Consider the following 23123-nt stretch of genomic DNA (forward strand, 5'->3'; position numbering starts at 1 on the left):
AAACAAACCTGTTAAGCTCAGACCTTATTTCCTGTGTTTATCGCAAAAACCGATTCTTTCACATTTATTTTCTCTATAGGAATCTCTGAACGAAACAGAAGTAAATCATTTGCGTTTTTTAGGATTACGAGCTGGCGAGCTCTATTGATTTCGCCGGCGCAGCTCTGCAAAATAATATTTAGTGCACGCAGACACAGCCGCACAGACAAATGCCCCTTCGCAACACTTTTACAACATGGTCTTCCTAGGCATGTGAGCTTGAGTTCTGCTGATATATTGTATCGAATAGTCATGACATGAATACATTGTGGCAGACACCTGTTTCCTAGGCATGCCCAATCCTTGAGTGGGTGAATATGTTGACGTTGAGGGAATTGCACAACAATGGGTATCAAACAGTCATTTACATAATAGAGTAAAAACATATTGAATTTTGAGTGCATGTTCTTTTATTTTAGTATGTTTCACAAAGGTTTACAGATGATGAGCAATCACCAAATGAACATATATAAAAAATGTCTTACAAAAAAGACTTCCAGCCCATGTTGTAAAACATTTGGAAGGATGAAGTGCAAAGGTCAGCATGCAGTAAAAACAAAACACTTCTTGGCTGTAGTCCAGTAAAATGGACTCAAATGATTTAACTAGTGATGTCTCCCAGCTCATGCCTTCTCATAGGTACGCACTGCCACAATGTCTTCAAAAGTAAGAGTCTGTGAATGAGATAAAATAACAAATACATATCTGTGCATTGAAGATATCAAACATGAAATACAGTATAAATAACATTCATAATGAAAAGTAAGATATTGCTTGATGGACTCTTATTTTAAGAGTGGACTATTAGAGGTCATGGACTATTAGAGGTCACTCTTACAATTTGTGGGAAATGTAAAACTAGAGTCATAATGTTAAACTGATGAGGACCATGCACATTTAAAAAAAATGTATTTGCATATATCTCTACGCTGAGAACTATGCTGCTATGCTACTATGCTACTATGCTCAGCAGCACCAGCTTCAGCATAAAGGCTTTCAGCATAGAAATACCCTCTACACCGTTTCTAGTACTAGTACTAGTGTAGCCTTGCTTCCCCATCACCTTGTTTCAAAACCCATATTACCCAGGAAATCTAATTTCAGAATACATTTAAGAAGGCTCTTACCATGACCAATTTCCCATCCTTGATTTCTCTCATAAACTTGGTCTCCTTGCCGTCCCACTTCTGAACGTGAGCAAGTTTATCTCCATCCAAGCTCACAGTGGACTGCAACCAGATGGGACAAATAGGTCAGAATATGGCTCTCAACAACAAGTTAAATATAGTTACAATATATTATGGTAAATTCTATGAAGACATAAATGCAATACTTTCAAAGTTCCAATGTTTCATAATCCAGATCATATTACATATTACTAATGCGGCTAAATATAAACAAATTGAATGAAATTTGTCAAGTAAACATGTTAGTCAATGCATTATAAAACGCTGGAAACAATAAATTAAAACGTTGGACTGGGCTCTTTAACAGGTTCCTCAAACCAACCCAGTGAAAAATATAAGAGCTGTTCTAGCTGACAAAGCCTATATTCAAGTGCAGTGTCCAGTGCATATATCCCTTTAAAAAAATCCCATATTGTAACACTTACTTTACAGTTTCTGTCATCTGCAGTGGCTTCATCAAACTCCTCTCCCAGTTTGAAGGATATTTCAGTGTTCTTGAAAGTACTCTGGGTTTTAACGACCACTTTGTCCCCCTCTTTTGCGATGATAACGGTTGGTTTGGTCACATTTCCGACCTGCCTTGTTGCAAAACCAACACCTGTGAAAGTAATGAAAAAAGGCAATGAGATCATGCAAAATGAATCACCTGACGCCAACTACTGTACATTATGTCATTGAACAAATATACAGGTAATAAATAACTTTTCTAATTATTAGGTAATAACTGTAAAGTCATGAAAACTTACCAAGTGCTTTCATGTACTCATCGAAGTTGTCACTGTCGACCAGTTTCCAGGTGGCACAGAAGGCATCAACCATGATGAAGAGTTAGAGGACCGTGCAATAAGAGAACTGAGGTAAAGTTGATACGGGTGGTGCCGGAATCAATATGAGCTTTTTCACATAAACCTTCATTATTTGTCTGGGGCTTATTAATATGCTCGTAGGGGGTGGCGACTTACTTCCTATTGGCTCAGGAGATACTTTCTGTCTTCTGATTGGTGTTGAGAGCTTGTAAAGCTATGCTTTGATTTTCACTTTACATAGCATATGCCATCCCATGATTTGACACACCTATTGCAAAATACACATATTATTTATCAACTGCTTGTGCATTGATTGCAGTTGCAGATCCGTCTTGTTGTGACTTAGAGTAAACATACTAGCTACACTAATCACTGTCCCTGCTCTGCAAGACAGACGGTAAATGGAATGTGTCAGATCTAGGGCTGAAAACCCACCCAACTGGAATCAGAGTTTGTTTGACAAATCTTTGTCATTAAGTGGATTAATCCACTCTAACAATCCCATGGGCTTTCTGCATTGAGGACAGTTATTATGCATTCTGTGTGCATTCAAGTACCAATGTATTTGTTTTAGGCAAAGATAGTTCTTCATTTTCAGTATCCTAAATCTGAAGGAAAGCAAAAATCAAACATTTATGTCTTACATATCATTGGGTAGGCTATGGATACTGTAATTATTCCATAGCATGATCAGGTTTGGACTATTCTGATCACATATATAACATATGCTATGCATGTATGAATACCATTAGGAGACAATCATCTTTTTAACTAAAGATTTTCAGCATAATGTTCAGTGCTTTGCTTCCAAGAGCTTTGGAATTTGATACAGAGCTTTTTATGTGTAGTTTAATAGAATGTATATGTATTATTACAGTAGCATGGATAATCCCTATTTGAAGAAATGTGTCTCCTTGATGTATTGTTTAATATCTACTCAGTAAGTTGCTTTATATTTCATGACAATAAAAAAGGGTGTTAAAAAAATATAATGTATATTTGCCAGTGGATTCTGTAAAATATCCATTCATGTTGGTGTGAAAGACATATTTGGTGCCCTCCTCTGGCCAAATCAGTCCCCACCAGACACTATGGTACAATATCACGAGAGATATAAATTACATCTACAAAAACGAACAACATGGTTTAATTTTTCAAGGTACTGTGGCCTTTCATTCGTGGCCAACAACACACATCAATATTCTGGTTCCATGGCTAAGAATGTAAGATGTACTGTATTATTGCAGATGACTAAGAAAGAGTAGGAGATACAATGTAATCGCCATTTTACTGCCAATGATTAAACAAGGTAAGTTGGTATCAATTTCACTGTGCAATGAGACGCCTCCCTTGTACAAAGACAACACACAATGTTTATTTTATTTTTTATTATAGCATCTGAAAAATATTTACCACAATGCCGTATATAAAGCATTATGTTTATTAGCTGGAGTGGACATTGAAATGCATCTTTAATGGGTGGCAACTATAATGTAAAACTATTTACTGCCCAAAAATACATATCTTTTTTTGGTTTCTAATAACTCAGTTGTTAACTATGCATATTCTAACAGTAAAAAAACACACAAAGTAGAGGTTGCACTGTAGTGCTCTAATAAACGGCAATTGTAAGATACAAATTTGACTTACATCACCAAGTGGAATGTTTATTATTTTGTTGTGCAAATATAAACATTCCTGCAACTACATTTTGACATTCTGAGAAAAAATGCATTCATTGGAATAGCTCCGTATGCAAAGTATGTACAAGTCCCTCTTGCTCAAATAAAAATGGCATTTTTCAGTCATGCCACTTCACCAGTTCACTTCATATGCTAATATGAACCGGACATAAGTGCAGTTTCATTCTCTGTACATGTAATAAACTATGGGTAATCTTGAACGAATAACCCCTTAACTTATAAAGAAACAGCCTTTTCTTTTTTATAGTGCTCTCCCTTTTCCACCCAAATATTTAAGTTTCCATCATAGGTGTCCTGACATTGCATAGCACAGTGCATGACGATTACAGTTGTCTAGTCAATGGGGTTGGTTTGAGGAGAAGCGGCCATAGTAGAGCCAGTCTCTCTCTTGTTCTCCCTCTTCTCTTGTAGTCAGTTAGCCAGAGACCACGGCCCTATTACGTCCCCTCCGCCTTCTCCTCACCCTCTATAGGGCAATTCGGTGGGCTTCCAGAGGACGTGCACTCTCCGCCTTCTCCTCCATCATCTGAGAAACACACAGAGCAACATTCATCATTTCAGTCAGGAACATATCTTTGAAAATGCCTTAATGCCCATGTAGTTGGAAATGTTTGCATTCCATTCACAATACAAACTGTAGCGTATACTTTCCCCTATTTTGTGTTTGTTTGTAAGACATGGAAGATACAGTATCTTGCATTCACAAGATGAAGGGAATATGAGATTGTCAACCTCAGCACCTGACACCTTGAATATCAACAGAGACTAAACTTAACACAGATCCTCACAACTCAACCGCTTTGTTCATATTCAGCATTTTAATACGGTTTTGAACACTGTCAAAGTGAATTACTCTACAGAGAGCCTTCACCATCATTGAGATGACCGTCTTCAGGGAAAATGAGCCAACACAGACTGCTTCTTGACAGACAATTCCTTTCTGTATTGTATAGGGGATTTATACTGCAAATTGCACGCAACTGTGATATATCTGGTTCATGCCCTCTACAACATTAGGATCTACAGTATATGCTGCTGGTTGGTTAAATCTGCTTAAATCAAGTCATGAAAAGGCCAATGTGAGTAACAGAAGGAGATGAATTTCACAAAAGCTATTGTTTGACCATTTGAGCCCTTGTGTGTGTTTGTGTTTCTGTGTGTGTTTGTGTTTCAATGTGTGTGTGTGCATGTGTGTTTGTGTGTGTCTGTCTGTCTGTCTGTCTGTCTGTCTGTCTGTCTGTCTGTCTGTCTGTCTGTCTGTCTGTCTGTCTGTCTGTCTGTCTGTCTGTCTGTGTCTGTGTTTGTGCATGAGTGCAACCGTGTGTGTGCATAATCTTGTTATTGACTCATACATTAATGCTCAATGGACCAGTCGTTATAGTTGAAGGGTGTAACACTGCAGCCACAAAGTGAAAGGGAGCAACGCTGAGTAAAAAAGCTATACATAAACAGAGGCCTCCAACTAACAATGACTTCCCCTCCTACCTATGAAGCAATATGTGTAATGGCTTTAGTATATAACCAAGACAGCAGCTACTATTCCTGGAGTCCAAACTTCCTGGGCTTTCCCTCACTGGTAGATAGTTAGCCCTTTCCAAACAGTTTCTTTCATTTGTTTCCATTTAAAAAGTTAAAGCTGTGGTTCAATTTACATTCTGTTAACGTCCAGATGCCCTTCCCATTAAACCCTGGTAGATTAATGGAAAGCTGGCTGTCCAGACAAGACACTTGATAATGGTGATGGGTACTGGGCTGGCAGGGCCTCACAAAAGCACTCAACTATCTGAGTAAAGATTTCTTTAATGACAGTGCTTTATTAAGTGTTGCTCCACCACACTTTTTCTATAATGGCTAGATACAGATAAGTATTGTTATGGAAAATTGCATGTACTTCTATGATTAAAAAAACAGACACAGTACCATCTTTAATATTCACAAAATACTGCTTCTGAAATAAACTGGTTCAAATTCTAATTGAAATGTTTAGATGAAAATACTTTGAATTACAATTCAAAGTACAATTCATCTTAATCCATAACAGAGTGAAAGCATGCAATCATGTACTGTAGGCGTATGGCAATTATTGTAAATATCGCAGAAACTTTGCAATCAAGTACTGCATGTAATTGAGAGTAAATTTCACTACCCACCTACAACAGAGAGCTCTGCTAGTTTGTCTGACAGGTCAGCAGGCCCTGCCCCAGTGATATCAGGTACAGCGTTCCTCCGGCCAGTCCTCCCCGTGGCTGCAAAATCAGTGACAACAGGCTCCACATCAGTCATCGCTGGGCCCTGTTCTCATAGCATAGTCTGGAACACAACAACAAAGTGGAATTTATGTCTAAACATATTGTACCTGGTTGATAACACTGTGCTATGTTTAAGCAATAAGGCCCGAGGAGGTGTGGTATATGGCCAAAATAGCATGGCTAAGGGCTGTTCTTAGGCACGACGCAAACCCTCAACGTGCCTTATTGCTATTGTAGACTGGTTACCAAAGTAATTAGAGCAGTAAAAATAAATGCATTGTCATACGCATGGTATATGGTCTGATATACCACGGCTTTCAGCCAATTAGCATTCAGTGCTCGACCCACCCAGTTTATGAAACTCATTACACAAGCTTTCCGTCACACATTACAATACAACAGAATATATCTGTGCACATTACAAAGGTAATGAATGTATTGTGCATGCTGCAACACATACATGTTGTAAGGACCGATGCCGGAGATAAGAAGCAGGTATGGGGAGTCAACATTTAATCAGGAACAAACAGGAAACAAGACAGGCACAGCGTCGGCACACGGGTAAACAAGGACATACGACAATCAATGCTGAAGCAGGGAACAGAGCAGGGAACCAGACATATATAGGGAAGGTAATGACAGAGGTGATAGAGTCCAGGTGAGTCCAATAAGCGCTGATGTACGTGATGGGGGAAAGGCAGGTGTGCATAATGATGGTGGCAGGAGTGCACAATGCTAGGGAGTCTGGCGCCCTCGAGCGCCAGGGGGGAAGAGCGGGAGCAGGCGTGACACATGTACATATAATAATAAGCAGTAATAGGCCTATTATTTTAATGATAATTATCAGAAGAAATCATTGCATAATTCTTTGACTGTGAAAGTTTCATGCTTCTAACTAAATCTATATGGAATGGTATGGTTTAGTTTAGTTTATTATAATCCCCATTAGCTACAGCACATGCAGCAGCTAGTCTCCCTGGGGACCACATACAACATACAAATACATTAAAGTACAGAACAGTAGGAGACAAGAACAACACAAGATATTAAATTCAATTCAAAATAAAACATCTAATAAGACTTATCTGAATGACACCAAGAGACAACAAAACAAGATGTGTCTGTTACATGAACTCTTCAGCAATCTAAAGTACAGTTAACTCTAGTGAACTTATCCTCTGCAGCAGAGGTAACTCTGGGTCTTCCTTTCCTGTGGTGGTCCTCATGAGAGCCAGTTTCATCACAGCGCTTGATGTTTTTTTTTGCGACTGCACTTGAATAAACTTTCAAAGTTCTTGAAATTGTCCACATTGACTGCCCTTCATGTCTTAAAGTAATGATGGACTGTCGTTTCTCTTTGCTTATATGAGCTGTTCTTGCCAAAATATGGACTTGGTCTTTTACCAGATAGGTCTATCTTCTGTATACCACCCATACCTTGTCACAACACAACTGATTGGCTCAAACGCACTAAGAAGGAAATACATTTCACAAAATAATTTTTAACAAGGCACAACTGTTAATTGAAATGCATTCCAGGTGACTACCTCATGAAACTGTTTGAGAGAATACCAAGAGTGTGCAAAGCTGCCATCAAGGCAAAGGGAAAGGGAAAAGGGTGGCTACTTTGAAGAATCTCAAATATAAAATTATTTTGAATTGTTTAACACTTTTTTATTTACTACACGATTCCATATGTGTTATTTCATAGTTTTGACGTCTTCACTATTATTCTACAATGTAGAAAATAGTAAAAAAAAAAAAAAAAACATGGGAGGTGTCCAAACTTTTGACTGGTACTGTATGTCTGTTTGAAGTGTATGCAAATAGATTATGAAAGTGGTTAGGCATTTTCAACACAAACGTTTCTTAAAAAGACTAGAAGATGTAGTGAATTTCTCCTCAACCCTGGTACAGTACGGTATGGTACACACTGAACCATAATATGAGCACTATAACAGACAATAGTGCTTTCAAAAAGAGCACTGCTTGCCTCGATACCCTTCTCTAAGGACATTTGGTCCCTTAGCTCTAGTCTAAATATCCAGGACCTTCATTACCTTGGCCTAATGACTATTGATTGGTACTACTTTATTACTACAGGGGCATTGGTACACATGTGATCAATACTTAACCATGTGTTATGCAACCTTTCCTGCATGCCATTACTGCAGCTCTATTTCCCCTTAAAATATAGAACTTTGCCTTTTACATTATGTAGTAATGGACCGACAACCAGTAAGTCTCAAAATAATATGCTATGCAGTATACAATTTGACCAGCAGGGGGCTCATTTCACGGCAGTACAGTACTGAATGACTAAATTACAAATCTACTCTCCATGTTAAACATTCCCTCTTGTTGCTAAATTAATGCAAAATAAAACATATTCCGAGATTTAATTACAGTTTCTCCTGGCCTATTCACTATCTTTCAATGGATTACAGTCTCTCCTGGCCTATTCACTATCTTTCATTGGATTCCAGTCTCTCCTGGCCTATTCACTATCTTTCATTGGATTACAGTCTCTCCTGGCCCATTCACTGTGTTTCATTGGATTACAGACTCTCCTGGCCTATTCACTATCTTTCATTGGATTAAAGTCTCTCCTGGCCTATTGACTATCTTTCACTGGATTACAGTCTCTCCTGGCCTATTCACTATCTTTCATTGGATTACAGTCTCTCCTGGCCTATTCACTATCTTTCAATGGATTACAGTCTCTCCTGGCCTATTCACTATCTTTCATTGGATTACAAATAGGTTTTAATACCAGAAATAAATATTGCCAGTCGCTTGACATGGTTACGAGTCCCGGTCGGGGCTACCCCTTGAATTCGCTACAATACTATACACATTTAGACACCCTATACATTTACAAAGAAAACATATCCTACCTCCAAGAACACAACACACACACATGCACACACATACATTTGCACGCACACACTCACATCCTTACACTCACACACACATACAAAGAAAACATATCCTACCTCCAAGAACACAACACACACACATGCATGCACACACATACATTTGCGCGCACACACTCACATCCTTACACTCAGTCACACACACACACACACACACACACACACACACACACACACACACACACACACACACACACACACACACACACACACACACACACACACACACACACACACACACACACACACACACACACTAGTCATCATTCAACAGAAGGTGCATTACCTCCAATGGGAGTATCAGTCCCGTAGATGATAAGCACTCGCTGGATGTCACAACATTTAGAATTTAATCAAACCCCCCTTAGTCAAGACAGGCAATTCTTGCATTAGATTTGTCGCTATTATTAACAGGGCTCCAGCATAACACCTGGGGCACCGGTGAAAGATGGAATAAGGGGGAGACGTTAGTCAGAATAGGGGCCAGAGCCAAACAGGTCCCTTTTAGACCAAAAATTTAATTGTCTTGACTTAGTGTTATGTAAACATTCACTAGGTGAACAACACTTCTTAAATGGGCCCTTTAATCCTCATAGCTCCCTCTCCTTTATCTGTGGCCAGCTTTGGAAGACGTGTTGTGCTGGTTAAGCAGTGTGGCCCTAAAGGCCCTGTGTGTGCTGAGATGCTCTGCGGAGTGTGTTTAAAGGCCCACTGCTAAGCACATGCATCCATAACTGTGTGTGACTACAGATAGACTGCTGTATTTGGACTTGGGTCCATACAACAGAAGGCTCTGGGTAGCAGGGGAACCCACAGTGCCCTCGCAGAGTGGAAGCAGCAGGAACTGGTGTTGGCATTCTTCTCCTTGCAGTCTTCCACTCATCTATGTCCACTGGAATAAAAGGAGCTGTGTGCATTGCCAGCAGGCCCCTGTGCCAAGCAGCCAATGAGAGAGAGAGTCCAGTGCCAGAAGGCAAGAGGGAGGCATCAGCTTGTGTGTGTTTGACTGAGAACATCGCCCGCCCATTGCTGTTAGAAACACAAGCTTATCTCCGTATGGTTGAGCTTGCTGGAGGGCGTTGTAAAGCATCATGTGCATTTGTGGGTTGAAAGGTGTAGGTGTGTAAAGGCTTATGTTATCACAATCAGAAAGGATCACAGTTTAGACCACTAAAGACTAACATATCCTAGTTAATCAGCAAACATATTCCCCTCGAAAGTATGCAAAGAAGTAAGTCAAAAATCTTGAAAATCAACACCTCAACACAGACATGACCTAATAACAACCCCTCTAAAAAAAAGACTGCTAATCCAGTCTTGATCTGTACTAATCCTAAATAACATTGGAGCAGCACATCATTTTACCTCCTTCTAATACTGAACAACGTTCCACCTAGGACCCCAAGAAGTTGTTAATGGAGAGAAATGTTCATGACTATTTCTAGGAATGCTCAATGAATATCTTCTATGATTAGTGGGGGGTGTGATTGAAGGGACAAATATTGGACAAATAAACTGACTGAGCCCAGCCCAGATGACTGACATCTCTCCATCGAAGGTGGCCAGAACTACATTTTGATAAAGATGGACAATCTTGACAATAACCTTTAAAAAAATGTAGCAGTTAGGCTACAAACTGCAAACATTAATGTGGAATATCTCTAAAAAAACATGCAATTATTTTAGTCAACAACAGAGAGAGAGCTGTCTTCCATTTCAGGGACATCAAGGCTTTTATACAGTACCAGTCAAAGGTGTGGACACACCTACTCATTCAAGAGTTTTTGTTTATTTTGACTATTTTCTACATTGTAGAATAATAGTGAATACATCAAAACTATGAAATAACACATATGGAATCGTGTAGTAAATAAAAAAGTGTTAAACAAATCAAAATATATTTTAGATTTTAGATTCTTCAAAGTAGCCACCCTCTGCCCTGATGACAGCTCTGCACACTCTTGGCATTCTCTCGACCAGCTTCATAAAGAATGCTTTTCCAACAGCCTTGAAGGAGTTCCCACATATGTTGAGCACTTGTTGACTGCTTTTCCTTCACTCTGCGGTCCAACTCATCCCAAACCATCTCAATTGGGTTGAGGTCAGGTGATTGTGAAGTCAGGTCACCGTGAGGCCAGGTCATCTGATGCAGCACTCCATCACTCTCCTTCTTGGTCAAATAGCCCTTACACAGCCTGGAGGTGTGTTTGGGCCATTGTCCTGTTAAAAAACAAATGATAGTATGCACTAAGAGCAAACCAGATGGTATGGCGTAACGCTGCAGAATGTTGTGGTAGCCATGCTGGTTAAGTGTGCCTTGAATTCTAAATAAATCACAGACAGTGTCACCAGCAAAGCACCCCCAAACCCCAACACCATCACACCTCCTCCTCCATACTTCACGGTGGGAACCACACATGCAGAGATAATCCGTTCACATACTCTTTGAACCAAAATCTCTTGGAACCGTTCACATACTCTTGGAACCAAAAATCTCAAATCTGACCTCATCAGACCAAAGGACAGATTTCCACCGGTCTAATGTCCATTTCTGATGTTTCTTGGCCCAAGCAAGTCTCTTCTTCTTATTGGTGTCCTTTAGTATCCTCGTGCTCGTAGACCTTAGTGATGCTTTTGATACCATCGATCACCACATTCTTTTGGAGAGATTGGAAACCCAAATTGGTCTACACGGACAAGTTCTGGCCTGGTTTAGATCTTATCTGTCAGAAAGATATCAGTTTGTCTCTGTGAATGGCTTGTCCTCTGACAAATCAACTGTACATTTCGGTGTTCCTCAAGGTTCCGTTTTAGGACCACTATTCTTTTCACTATATATTTTACCTCTTGGGGATGTCATTCGAAAACATAATGTTAACATAATGTTAACTTTCACTGCTATGCGGATGACACACACTACTGTACATTTCAATGAAACATGGTGAAGCCCCAAAATTGCCCTCGCTAGAAGCCTGTGTTTCAGACATAAGGAAGTGGATGGCTGCAAACTTTCTACTTTTAAACTCGGACAAAACAGAGAAGGTCCCAAGAAATAAAGAGATCTTCTGTTGAATCTGACAATTAATCTTAATGGTTGTATAGTCGTCTCAAATAAAACTGTGAAGGACCTCGGCGTTACTCTGGACCCTGATCTCTCTTTTGACGAACATATCAAGACTGTTTCAAGGACAGCATTTTTCATTTACGTAACATTGCAAAAATTAGACATTTTCTGTCCAAAAATGATGCAGAAATATTAATCCATGCTTTTGTTACTTCTAGGTTAGACTACTGCAATGTTCTACTTTCCGGCTACCCGGACAAAGCACTAAATAAACTTCAGTTAGTGCTAAATACGGCTGCTAGAATCATGATTAGAACCAAAAAATGTGATCATATTACTTCAGTGCTAGCCTCCCTACACTGGCTTCCTGTCAAGGCAAGGGCTGATTTCAAGGTTCTACTGCTAACCTACAAAGCATTACATGGGCTTGCTCCTACCTAACACGTACGCTACGGTCACAAGACGCAGGCCTCCTAATTGTCCCTAGAATTTCTAAGCAAACAGCTGGAGGCAAGGCTTTCTCCTATAGAGCTCAATTTTTATGGAATGGTCTGCATACCCATGTAAGAAACGCAAACCCGGTCTCAACCTTTAAGTCTTTACTGAAGACTCATCTCTTCAGTGGGTCATATGATTGAGTGTAGTCTGGCCCAGGAATGTGAAGGTGAACGGAAAGGCACTGCAGCAACGAACCGCCCTTGCTGTCTCTGCCTGGCTGGTGCCCCTCTTTCCACCGGGATTCTCTGCCCTGGGTCACTGGCTTATTGGTGCTCTTTCATGCCGTCCCTAGGAGGGGTGCGTCACTTGAGTGGGTTGAGTCACTGATGTGATCTTCCTGTCTGGGTTGGCGCCCCCCTTGGGTTGTGTCGTGGCGGAGATATTTGTGGGCTATACTCGGCCTTGTCTCAGGATGTTAAGTTGGTGGTTGAAGATATCCCTCTAGTGGTGTGGGGGCTGTGCTTTGGCAAAGTGGGTGGGGTTATATCCTTCCTGTTTGGCCCTGTTCGGGGGTATTATCGGATGGGGCCACAGTGTCTCCTGACCCCTCCTGTCTCAGCCTCCAGTATTTATGCAGGGGAGTTTATGTGTCGAGGGGCTAGGGTCAGTTTGTTATATCTGGAGTACTTCTTCTGTCTTATCCGGTGTCCTGTGTGAATTTAAGTATGCTCTCTCTAATTCTCTCTCTCTCTCTTTCTTTCTCTCTCTCGGAGGACCTGAGCCCTAGGACCATGCCTCAGGACTACCTGGCATGATGACTCCTTGCTGTCCCCAGTCCACCTGGCCGTGCTGCTGCTCCAGTTCCAACTGTTCTGCCTGCGGCTATGGAATCCTGACCTGTTCACCGGACGTGTTACCTGTCCCAGACCTATTATTTGACCATGCTGGTCATTTATGAACATTATAACATCTTGGGCTAACCCATCTAACCCTACTTCAACTCTGAGAAACTTTTATTTGAGCTGCAATCTGAGGTGCAGTTAACTCTAATGATCTTATCCTCTGCAGCAGAGGTAACTCTGGGTATACCTTTCCTTCCTTGTCACAACACAACTGATTGGCTCAAACGCATTAAGAAGGAAATAAGTTCCACAAATTAACTTTTAACATGAGTAGTTGTGTCCAAACTTTTGACTGGTAGTGTATATATTATGCCCCCCCCACACACACACTTATAAAACCAATGTTGTGCTCCTATGTCATGTAGTCTGCTCTCACAACCTTTGTCATCAAAGCTTTGATATTTTAGTGTCACTTGAACTAAAGGCTGAAACAGAATACAGTCTCCCTCTGTCCATCAGTGCTGGTGGGACCAATGTGGAGTGATGACCTAGAGCAGCTTGGCCGAGTGTGATAAGAGTAACGGCCATGGAAGCTCCTCCTCCTGTGTCAGCACAGCAAACAACACGCAAAGCCGCCCCAGCCAATTTACTCAGTGACAATGGCTTGAAAGAGAACCATGCCATGTGAAATCGCTGATTACTCTGGGCTAGGCTGACCTTGAAGCTCAAACATCCACCACCACTCATCACCAGCATTGCACACCCTGCCAGCCACAAGGTTCATTTATCCTCCTCATAGCCTCCTATTCTATGGAGAATTTAACAAGATTTCAATAGCCCCAATGCCTATTAATCCGCACACTCTTTGAAAAAAGGGTTACAAAAGGGTTCTTCGGCTGTCCCCATAGTAGAAACCTTTTAAGTTCCAGGTAGAATTTATTTGGGTTCCATGTAGAACCCTCTGTGGAAAGGGGTCTACCTGGAACCAAAAGAGTTCTACCTGGAACCAAAAAAGGGTTATTCAAAGGGTTCTTCTTTGGGGACAGCTGAATTAACCATTTAAATACTAGATAGCACCTTTTTAGAAGCTCTCCATTGTGGTAAGAGGATTGATAAGTGAGGGAAAGTGGAGCTTTTACAACAGCTCAGATGAGACACGGGGTGCAGTGTCAACATGTGCATGTACTCATAAAGAAACGTAGTGCTGATTCAACCAACTATTTCTAGAACCTTCTGTAGTATTTTCTCTCTAGGTGACAAATACAATTTGTTAGCGCATAGTCCACCATAAATTACATTCAACCAGCTGTCATGAAGGCCATTGTTGTGATAAGTTTTTAATCGACAGTATACGTATGTCCGATTCCCAGGAGGCTTAAAGTGACAGAGATAAGTGGACGAGCTGCATGGAGAGAGGAAGAGGCTTGAGACGCCTCCACCATGGCCCAATCAGGACCCTGTCGCTGGGTCCCCCTCTTCCTTTCACTCCACTGAGAGAAGAGAGAGCTCCCAATGTTCGATAATGAGCCGTGTTCAGTGGGAAACTTCAAGGAATGAAGTCACATGGCAGCATTGTTGACTGTTCATTATTCAGGAAGGCCTGGTGGGTCAGGGCCTCTCATAACTGTAGCCACACACAAACACAAGAGTCCTGCTCACAGAGCATAGGGAACTGCCTGCCTCTCCACTACCACTGTTACTCCCACTGTTACCCTGTCATATAGCAGTGCAAAGCATAACATTATGTCATTGATCAGGCACCATTATCGAATTATCCACTGAGGTATTCTTGAAAACAATGATTTTCCAGATCCCAGATACTCTACTACAAAAAAGAGAAATGGCCTTCCAAGAGACAGTGCCTTATTTATATCTGAGAGATGGCCATCCAATAGTATTTTATCTTGCCCCTATGGGATCTTTATCCAACCCAGTGATAGCTGTTGACGCCGCTGTGAGTGACAGGGTGGAAGGCTAGCACGTTCTCGGTGTGTCCCTCTCAGCGGGCTCAAAGACTTTTCCCAGCACCCATCTGTTCAAAAGGGCAGCATGTGACCGAGTGAGTCAGATAAAATGGCCACCTCAGAGAGACCCCACCAAGGCACTGAGGACGCCTGCCAAACATAACCAAAAAATACTGTGATAACCTCTGACAATGGCACTGCAGAACATAAATACAACACAAACAAACACGCTAATAAACAGCCATTTATGGAGAAAATCTATTTGAATGTTGCAGGAGCGTAATGCTTGCTTATGTAACTGATAAGAAAGCACATTATATTGCAAAAACATGCAATTAAATTAATCACAACAGTACAATATTTGCAGAGACAATGTTATTTCAGCGTTACATGTGTTACTATAAAGGCTTCTGACAGCAGATGCCCATCTGATCATGTTTACACTGCTCATTGGACCTCTTCTATTCAGAAATAAATCCCAGTGGGGGAGGCCACAATATTTCCTTTGTTTTTTCCACCTCATTTTCCTGCTATTTGTCCTTTTGCTTTGGAAAGACGTCATTTGAAACAAAGCCTACGAAGTGATATTTTGAAACATAGGGAGGCTAATTAAGTACATGTCTCCCATAGCAGCCAGGAAGAGAAGAGAGCTCTCCTCTTCAATACAGGGCTATATTTGGACAGGCGACCTCCTGCTGAATGGGCTTTAGAGGATACACCTCCCAGGGTTGTTCAAATGTCAGAGCACCAAACTAACAAGTGACTTCAGTGCACTCAAAAGTCACGGAGTAAGGCTCCTTCAGCGTACTTCCAATGGAAAGATTCCTAAGCCTGATTGATAGAGCCCTAGAACCATAGGGCTCTAGGGTGCCATTTGGAGAGTTCTAGGGTGCCATTTGGAGGGCTCTAGGGTGCTATTTAGAGGACTCTAGGGTGCCATTTTGAGAGCTCTAGGGTGCCATTTGGAGAGCTCTAGGGTGCCATTTGGAGGGCTCTAGGGTGCCATTTGGAGGGCTCTAGGGTGCCATTTGGAGGGCTCTAGGGTGCCATTTGGAGGACTCTAGGGTGCCATTTGGAGGGCTCTAGGGTGCCATTTGGAGGGCTCTAGGGTGCCATTTGGAGGACTCTATGGTGCCATTTGGAGAGCTCTAGGGTGCCATTTGGAGAGCTCTAGGGTACCATTTGGAGGGCTCTAGGGTGCCATTTGGAGGGCTCTAGGGTGCCATTTGGAGGGCTCTAGGGTGCCATTTGGAGTAGAGATCGACCGTTTAATCGGCATGGCCGAGTAATTAGGGCCGATTTCAAGTTTTCATAACAATAGGTAACCAGTCTTTTTGGACGCCGATTATGGTCAATTACATTGCAATCCACAAGAAAACTGCGCAGCAGGCTGACCACCTGTTACGCGAGTACAGCGTCAAAAGGACCTTGCGGCTGCAATGAGCCAAGGTAAGTTGCTAGCTAGCATTAAACTTATGAACAATATTAACTAGGGAAATTGTGTCACTTCTCTTGCGTTCAGTGCAAGCTGAGTCAGGGTATATGCAACAGTTTGGTCCTGCCTGGCTCGTTTCGAACTGTGTTTCTTCCTAACAAAGACCGTAATGTGCAATGTAACAGCATTATTTAGACTTAGGGTTGCCACCCGACAAAAAGGAATGGTTCCGTATTTCACTGAAAGAATAAACATTTTGTTTTCGAAATTATCGTTTCCGGATTTGACCATATTAATGACCAAAGGCTCATATTTCTGTGTGTTTATCATAATTAAGTCTATGATCTGATATTTGATAGAACAGTCTGACTGAGCGGTGGGTAGGCAGCAGCAGGCTTGTAAGCATTCATTCAAACAGAACTTTACTGCATTTGCGAGCAGCTCTTAGCAATGCTTGATGCACAGCGCTGTTTATGACTTCAAGGCTATCAACTCCCGAGATTAGGCTGGCAATACTAAAGTGCCTGTAAGAACATCAAATAGTCAAAGGTATATGAAATACAAATGGTATAGAGAGAAATAGTTGACGCGTCATAATTCCTAGAATAACTACAACCTAAAACTTCTTAACTGGGAATATTGAAGAACTGGGAATATTGAACCACCAGCTTTCATATGTTCTCATGTTCTGAGCAAGGAACTTAAACGTTAGCTTTTTTACATGGCACATATTGCACTTTTAGTTTCTTCTCCAACACTGTGTTTTTGCATTATTTAAACCAAACTGAACATGTTTCATTATTTATTTGAGACTAAATAGATTTTATTTATATATTATATTAAGTTAAAATAAAAGGGTTCATTGTTCGTTCAGTATTGTTGTATTTTCATTATTACAAATATATATAAAAATCGTCCGATTAATCGGTGGTGGCTTTTTTGGTCCTCCAATAATCGGTATCGGTATCGGCATTAGAAAATCATAATCGGTCGATTTATAATTTGGAGGACTCCAGGGTGCCATTTGGGATGCACATATGATCATGGTGCACAAGAAGACTGCATGGGCTGTGCTGTTGAAGTGATGTTTCAATGGCAGGAGATGCCAAAGTGAATCTGTGGGATCCAGCAGTGTTTTGGGAGACACTGTCCCTCTTCCCCAAATCCCATCTCTGGATTGCTACCATGGATTTCACAGAGCAGATCAGGAATAGAAGTCATGCACCATCTAAGTGAATCACAACATCTTTTCAGTAATGATATGAAACCTTCAGTCATAACATGCCTACCACACATGTCTATTGTGTTGACTCACACCATGTGTAGAAAAGGCCCATGGAGTTGGTGGAATACTCCTTTAATTCATTGCCATTTACTCAGCTGGACCAGGGGCGCTCTAATTAGGTCAGGTGGAAATGTCCGACAGATCTCAACTCCATAAAAGGAGGAAATTGCCATCGCCTGATCTCGCTGCTTTCTCTTCCTTAACTCCATCTGATCCAGAAGTTCTGTGCGTCCATGAATCCACCACAGACTACTCAGTAAATATACCACTTTATGGTTAAAGGAATTCCTGCCTCAGTCTCATCCATTCCTCTGTCACCTGACACGTGACCACCTGTTCACCTTCACTGTCAGTCATCCTACCTGTCCAGCTACTCACACAGATTCCACTAATCTTTCAATGGTCCTTCGAACCGGATGATGACTGAACCAAAGACAGGTGAAAAGGAAATGGAGGCGGAGAGGGAAGAATTGTCTCCACTGGAAGGAAGAAGAGAGGAGGAGAGAGCAGCTGAGGGAAAGGTCTTGGAACAAAGGAAATATCCAGGAGCTAAGCCTAAAGTAACAAAGGCTTCATCCTCAATCACCAGCAGCACCAGAAGAACCAGGCAAGCACCTGGTTATCTTTCGGATTATGTGGTCAAGTTTCCGACATCAAAGGGCAAGCCCACCAGAGCTCAAAGTGTTGATGGATCAACTATATGTTTCAGCCATCAACCATCCCCTCTGAGCCAAGGACTGGAAACTGCTTTGGAGCAGGAAAGTGGTCTACATGAAGAACCTATGGAGGAGGTAACTCCCACCGCACAGGTCGACCAGCTTCCTGAGGCAGGCTCCACTCACTCCTTAACTAATGGGAAATCATTGAAGCACTCTAGACGGAGTGGGAGTTCGACCAGTGGATACCCCTTTGGGAGTGGCCATGGCAGCCGCCATTCACTAGCCCTCAGCAATTCACAGACCGCTGTCCTACAAGAGAGGATGAAACTATTAGCTTTGGAAGAAATTGAGCGTCAGATTGAGGAGGAACGACAGGCTGATGAACGATGTCACCAATTGGATGTGCAGGCCCGTAGAGCTCTACAGGAACGGGAATTCATTGCCAAGGACCTGGCACAGCAGCGAAGGCATCGTCAAGCCAGAAGGGAATTGGAGGAGGCACGGATGGTCTCATCCTTCCTGGAGAGGAACGAACAGGGAGTTGACCTGACCACCCCTCCACATGGACCTGAACTGTCTGCCTTTCTTTCCCAATCTGCCCCTCTGGTACAGCATGGCCCACAGTCCCTGGAGGCTCCGGGGTCAACAGCCAACACGGAGCACGGGAGACAGGCCGCTCCGCCAACGCCCTCTATGCCAGTGACACAAGTTAGCATTCCTCCATCTGGACAAAGCATCACTCCTTCGCCTTTCCGCCAATTACCAACCAAGGCAAATCGTTCCTTTCGTCCAGGGCCAGGCCAGTCCTCAAACAACAGGTCGGAGGGCTCTCGCCCAATTCTGGCTGCCACAAATGGTGGGTCTGGGAAAGTAGGGGACCGGCCCAATGAGGCCACAGTGGGATCATCAGAAGTCCCGGGTTTATCCTTCACGCAACCAGAAGAGGGAGCCAACATTATGAAACTTCTAGTAGCCTCAGCCTATGGAATTCCCAGACCCAAACTGCCATACTTTGAAAACGGAAAGGAGAGTGAATTTGTCCTTTTGGAAATGGCATTGGAGAGCCTATTGGGTATTCACAGTCATCTGTCAGAACGCTACAAATACCAAGTACTAATGGATCATTTGCGGTTTCCCAGTGCATACAGGCTGGCCCAATCCTTTATGCACTCCGCAACGCCATACACTGCTGCTCTCCAGGCCCTGAAGGTGAGATATGGTGAGCCACGTCAGCTAGTCCAGAATGAACTAAACAACATCCTGAACACGTCTCCAATTAAAATGGGAGACCATGCTGCCTTCCAAGAATTCTCCCTGGCTGTCCAATCCCTGACCTCGATGCTCCAATCCGTTGAAGGAGAAGACGGGAACGAGCTGAAATGTGGCTCCCACGTGGACAGGCTTCTTAGCAAACTTCCAGTGTACCTCAGAGACAGTTTCATTGAACATTGTTTGAATAAGGGCATCCTGAAAGAAGGCTCGAGAAGCACCTATGCTCTTAGAGACCTGGCCGCATGGTTGGAGGTGAAGGCAAAGGCGAAGAGCATCGCTCACCAGGCCACAATCTCAGCCATAGCCACCGGGGGAAGGAAGGAGTTTGAACGCCAGGAGGGACAGAAAAGGCCAAATCCCACTACCATGTACTTAAATAGTGAGGCCCGGGAGGAACCCGGGAAGAAGACCCCTCTCAAGAGCAAGAACATCAAATTCCAGCCTTACTGCCCATATTGCAATAGTAAGGGGCACTTCCTTGGCTCATGCCCCAGGGTAAAAAAGCTCACTCAAACTCAATTGAAGGCCTGGATCACTTCAGGCGAGCGATGCTACAAGTGTGCCCGTAGCCATAAGGCGGAGACCTGCACATTGAGGAAACCCTGCAACCGCTGTAAAGAAATCCATCTCACCGTGTTGCATGATCTAATTCCCCAAGCACAGAAGGAGCAGAGTATGCTCATGGTAGGAGCTGCAAAGGAGCTGTACCTCGACCAGCAGAACCGGTCTCCAAGGGTCATGTTGAAGGTGGTCAAGGTCACTCTGAAAAGTGAAGGGAGAAGCATTGATACGTTCGCTGTTCTAGATGATGGGTCAGAAAGAACATTTATTCTCACGGCGGCCACCCGTCAGCTTAACCTGGAGGGGACCCCCGAGACCCTTAATCTCAGAACGTTGCGAGATGATGTTATCCAAATGAAAGGCTCTGCTGTAACATTTAGCATTTCACCTTCAGGAAACAGGGACGTGGCCTATAACATCACCAATGCCTTCAGGGCAGGTGGCTTGAATCTCGCAGAGCACTCCTGCCCGGTAAGTGTTCTACAGAAACAATATCCTCATCTACGAGGATTGCCTCTTCCTAACCTGGCCAGAGTAGCGCCACTTGTCCTGATTGGGTCAGACCACCCACATCTCGTCACCCCGACTGAGCCTATACGAGCTGGACCAGAAGGAGGGCCCATTGCTGTCCATACATCCTTGGGTTGGGCTGTGCAAGGTCCATCCCATCTACTTCTCTCCACCCAAGCTGTACAGTCACAGCAAGTCCTCTTCACCAGAAGCAATCCAGATGCAGCCACTAACCTCCTTCGGAATGTTGAGATGCTCTGGAAGATGGACACATTCTCCAATCGGAAGCTACAGGAGGTCACTCGCTCGAAACATGACTCCTATGCATTAGTCGTCCTGGAGAAAAGCACCACCACCACTGAAATGGATGGCATTTGCAGGTATGCAACCCCACTGCTACGGGTGCCCAACCATCCTCCTCTGGCAACCACCACACGGGCTGTACTCCCACTACTGCGTGGAACGGAGCGACGCCTGGTGAAGAATCCTGAGCTTGCAGAAGTTCATAACCGAGAGATTCATAACCTTGTGAAGGCAGGCTTGTCCCGACCAGAGAACGAGTGGCCGACAGCCCCCAGGCGTACGGCCCCTCTGCAACCAACTGAAGCTCATGAGTTAAGGAGATCCGCCCAATGCTACAGCATTTCTATGGAACCAACAACGGCTCTCCCTGACCTAACACAATCCCAAACACTGCCGGATCTGATCACCGCCACAAACCAGACCTCAGATGGGGTGGCTTCTACACCTACATCCCTCGCGGCAGAGACACTACTCCTCCAGCAAGCACAAGCAGTTAGCTTCCCTGAGGAGTTAAAAGCTCTGAAAGCCGGTAGGGAAGTGGCTAAGGACAGCCGTCTTCTCTCTCTTGCCCCAGAATATGATCCAATCCTTGGAGTGATCAGAGTCGGAGGGAGGCTGCGCCAAGCAGAGGTTTTGGACCCAGATGCTATCCACCCAATTATCATTGACTCCAAACCCTTGGGATATCTCTCTGCAGACATCACTGACCCCGATCCAGTTACACCGAATATGCTCTTGATGGGACGCCGAGATGCATCACTTCCTCAAGCCATGTATGCTGATACCAACCTAGTAGGCAGACGCCAGTGGCGACACAGCCAAATCTTAGCTGACCATTTTTGGGCCCGATTCATTCGGGATTACCTACCAAGTCTACAGCACAGAGGGAAATGGCGGCGAGAAATGGCCAGCCTGGAAACTGGCCAAGTAGTAATGATAGTGGACCCTCAGCTGCCTCGAGCCTCCTGGCCGGTGGGCCGTATAACTAAGACCATGCCTGGGACCGATGGTCGTGTTAGATCAGTGGAGATCCAGGTGAAGAACCGGACATATATCCGGCCAGTTGCCCGACTAATTCCTCTCCCTGAGATGACAGAGGACGGGGAGCAATGAGCCTTTTTTGAGGAGTGTGGAATTTAACAAATTTCCGGGGTGGCTGTAGAAAAGGCCCATGGAGTTGGTGGAATACTCCTTTAATTCATTGCCATTTACTCAGCTGGACCAGGGGCGCTCTAATTAGGTCAGGTGGAAATGTCCGACAGATCTCAACTCCATAAAAGGAGGAAATTGCCATCGCCTGATCTCGCTGCTTTCTCTTCCTTAACTCCATCTGATCCAGAAGTTCTGTGCGTCCATGAATCCACCACAGACTACTCAGTAAATATACCACTTTATGGTTAAAGGAATTCCTGCCTCAGTCTCATCCATTCCTCTGTCACCTGACACGTGACCACCTGTTCACCTTCACTGTCAGTCATCCTACCTGTCCAGCTACTCACACAGATTCCACTAATCTTTCACCATGATTCATAGTAGATAATGTAAGCTATTAAAACCGATTGCCATGTTGAAGGCTATCACCTATTCAGACAATGTAGATGACTAAATCGGAGGTGGCATCTTGCTTTCCTTCAGTTTTGAAGATGTGACTCACTAACGCAGACCAAGCCAGACGTACAGTATATCTTAATCAGGACTGATTATAATCACCAGTAATTCAGACAGCTAGCAAATACAATCAGCTATAATGATATAACTCATCATTCATAACCACTAAAATACTGTAATCAGAACATCACATAAAACATCCATAGAAGGGAAAATGCAACGTAATAATGCAATAAACAGATACGGTTGTTTCCCATGCAGA

At 43.1% G+C, this 23123-nt stretch overlaps 2 protein-coding genes across 2 annotated transcripts in view; both read right to left on the reverse strand.

Moving 5' to 3' along the window:
• Positions 1-426: 426 nt before the first annotated feature.
• LOC139415577 (fatty acid-binding protein, brain-like) lies at positions 427-2114 on the reverse strand. The gene is made up of 4 exons (XM_071163687.1): positions 1973-2114; positions 1652-1824; positions 1167-1268; positions 427-713 (listed from the first exon to the last, which is right to left on the reverse strand). Exons 1-4 carry the CDS (start codon positions 2043-2045, stop codon positions 663-665), a joined length of 399 nt encoding a protein of 132 aa, XP_071019788.1. The 5' UTR covers positions 2046-2114; the 3' UTR covers positions 427-662.
• Positions 2115-3440: 1326 nt separating this feature from the next.
• Positions 3441-23123, reverse strand: part of LOC139415578 (cAMP-dependent protein kinase inhibitor beta-like) — a 29727-nt gene continuing 10044 nt past the window's right edge. Inside the window, exons 2-3 of the mRNA XM_071163688.1 lie at positions 5886-6045; positions 3441-4261 (exon numbers count right to left, since the gene is read on the reverse strand). Of these exons, the coding sequence (XP_071019789.1) occupies positions 4173-4261; positions 5886-6018 (222 nt within the window). The 5' untranslated portion in view covers positions 6019-6045 and the 3' untranslated portion in view covers positions 3441-4172. The remainder of the gene's footprint in view (positions 4262-5885; positions 6046-23123) is intronic.

Source organism: Oncorhynchus clarkii, chromosome 8, assembly GCF_045791955.1.
Source record: "Oncorhynchus clarkii lewisi isolate Uvic-CL-2024 chromosome 8, UVic_Ocla_1.0, whole genome shotgun sequence".
NCBI lineage: Eukaryota > Metazoa > Chordata > Actinopteri > Salmoniformes > Salmonidae > Oncorhynchus > Oncorhynchus clarkii.

Coding starts and splice junctions, on each gene's coding strand:
- LOC139415577 (XM_071163687.1), bottom strand. CDS start 2,045: ATGGTTGATGCCTTCTGTGCCACCTGGAAACTGGTCGACAGTGACAAC. Junction 1,825..1,972: donor TGAGTACATGAAAGCACTTG/GTAAGTTTTCAT, acceptor TTACTTTCACAG/GTGTTGGTTTTGCAACAAGG. Junction 1,269..1,651: donor CAGATGACAGAAACTGTAAA/GTAAGTGTTACA, acceptor ATCTGGTTGCAG/TCCACTGTGAGCTTGGATGG.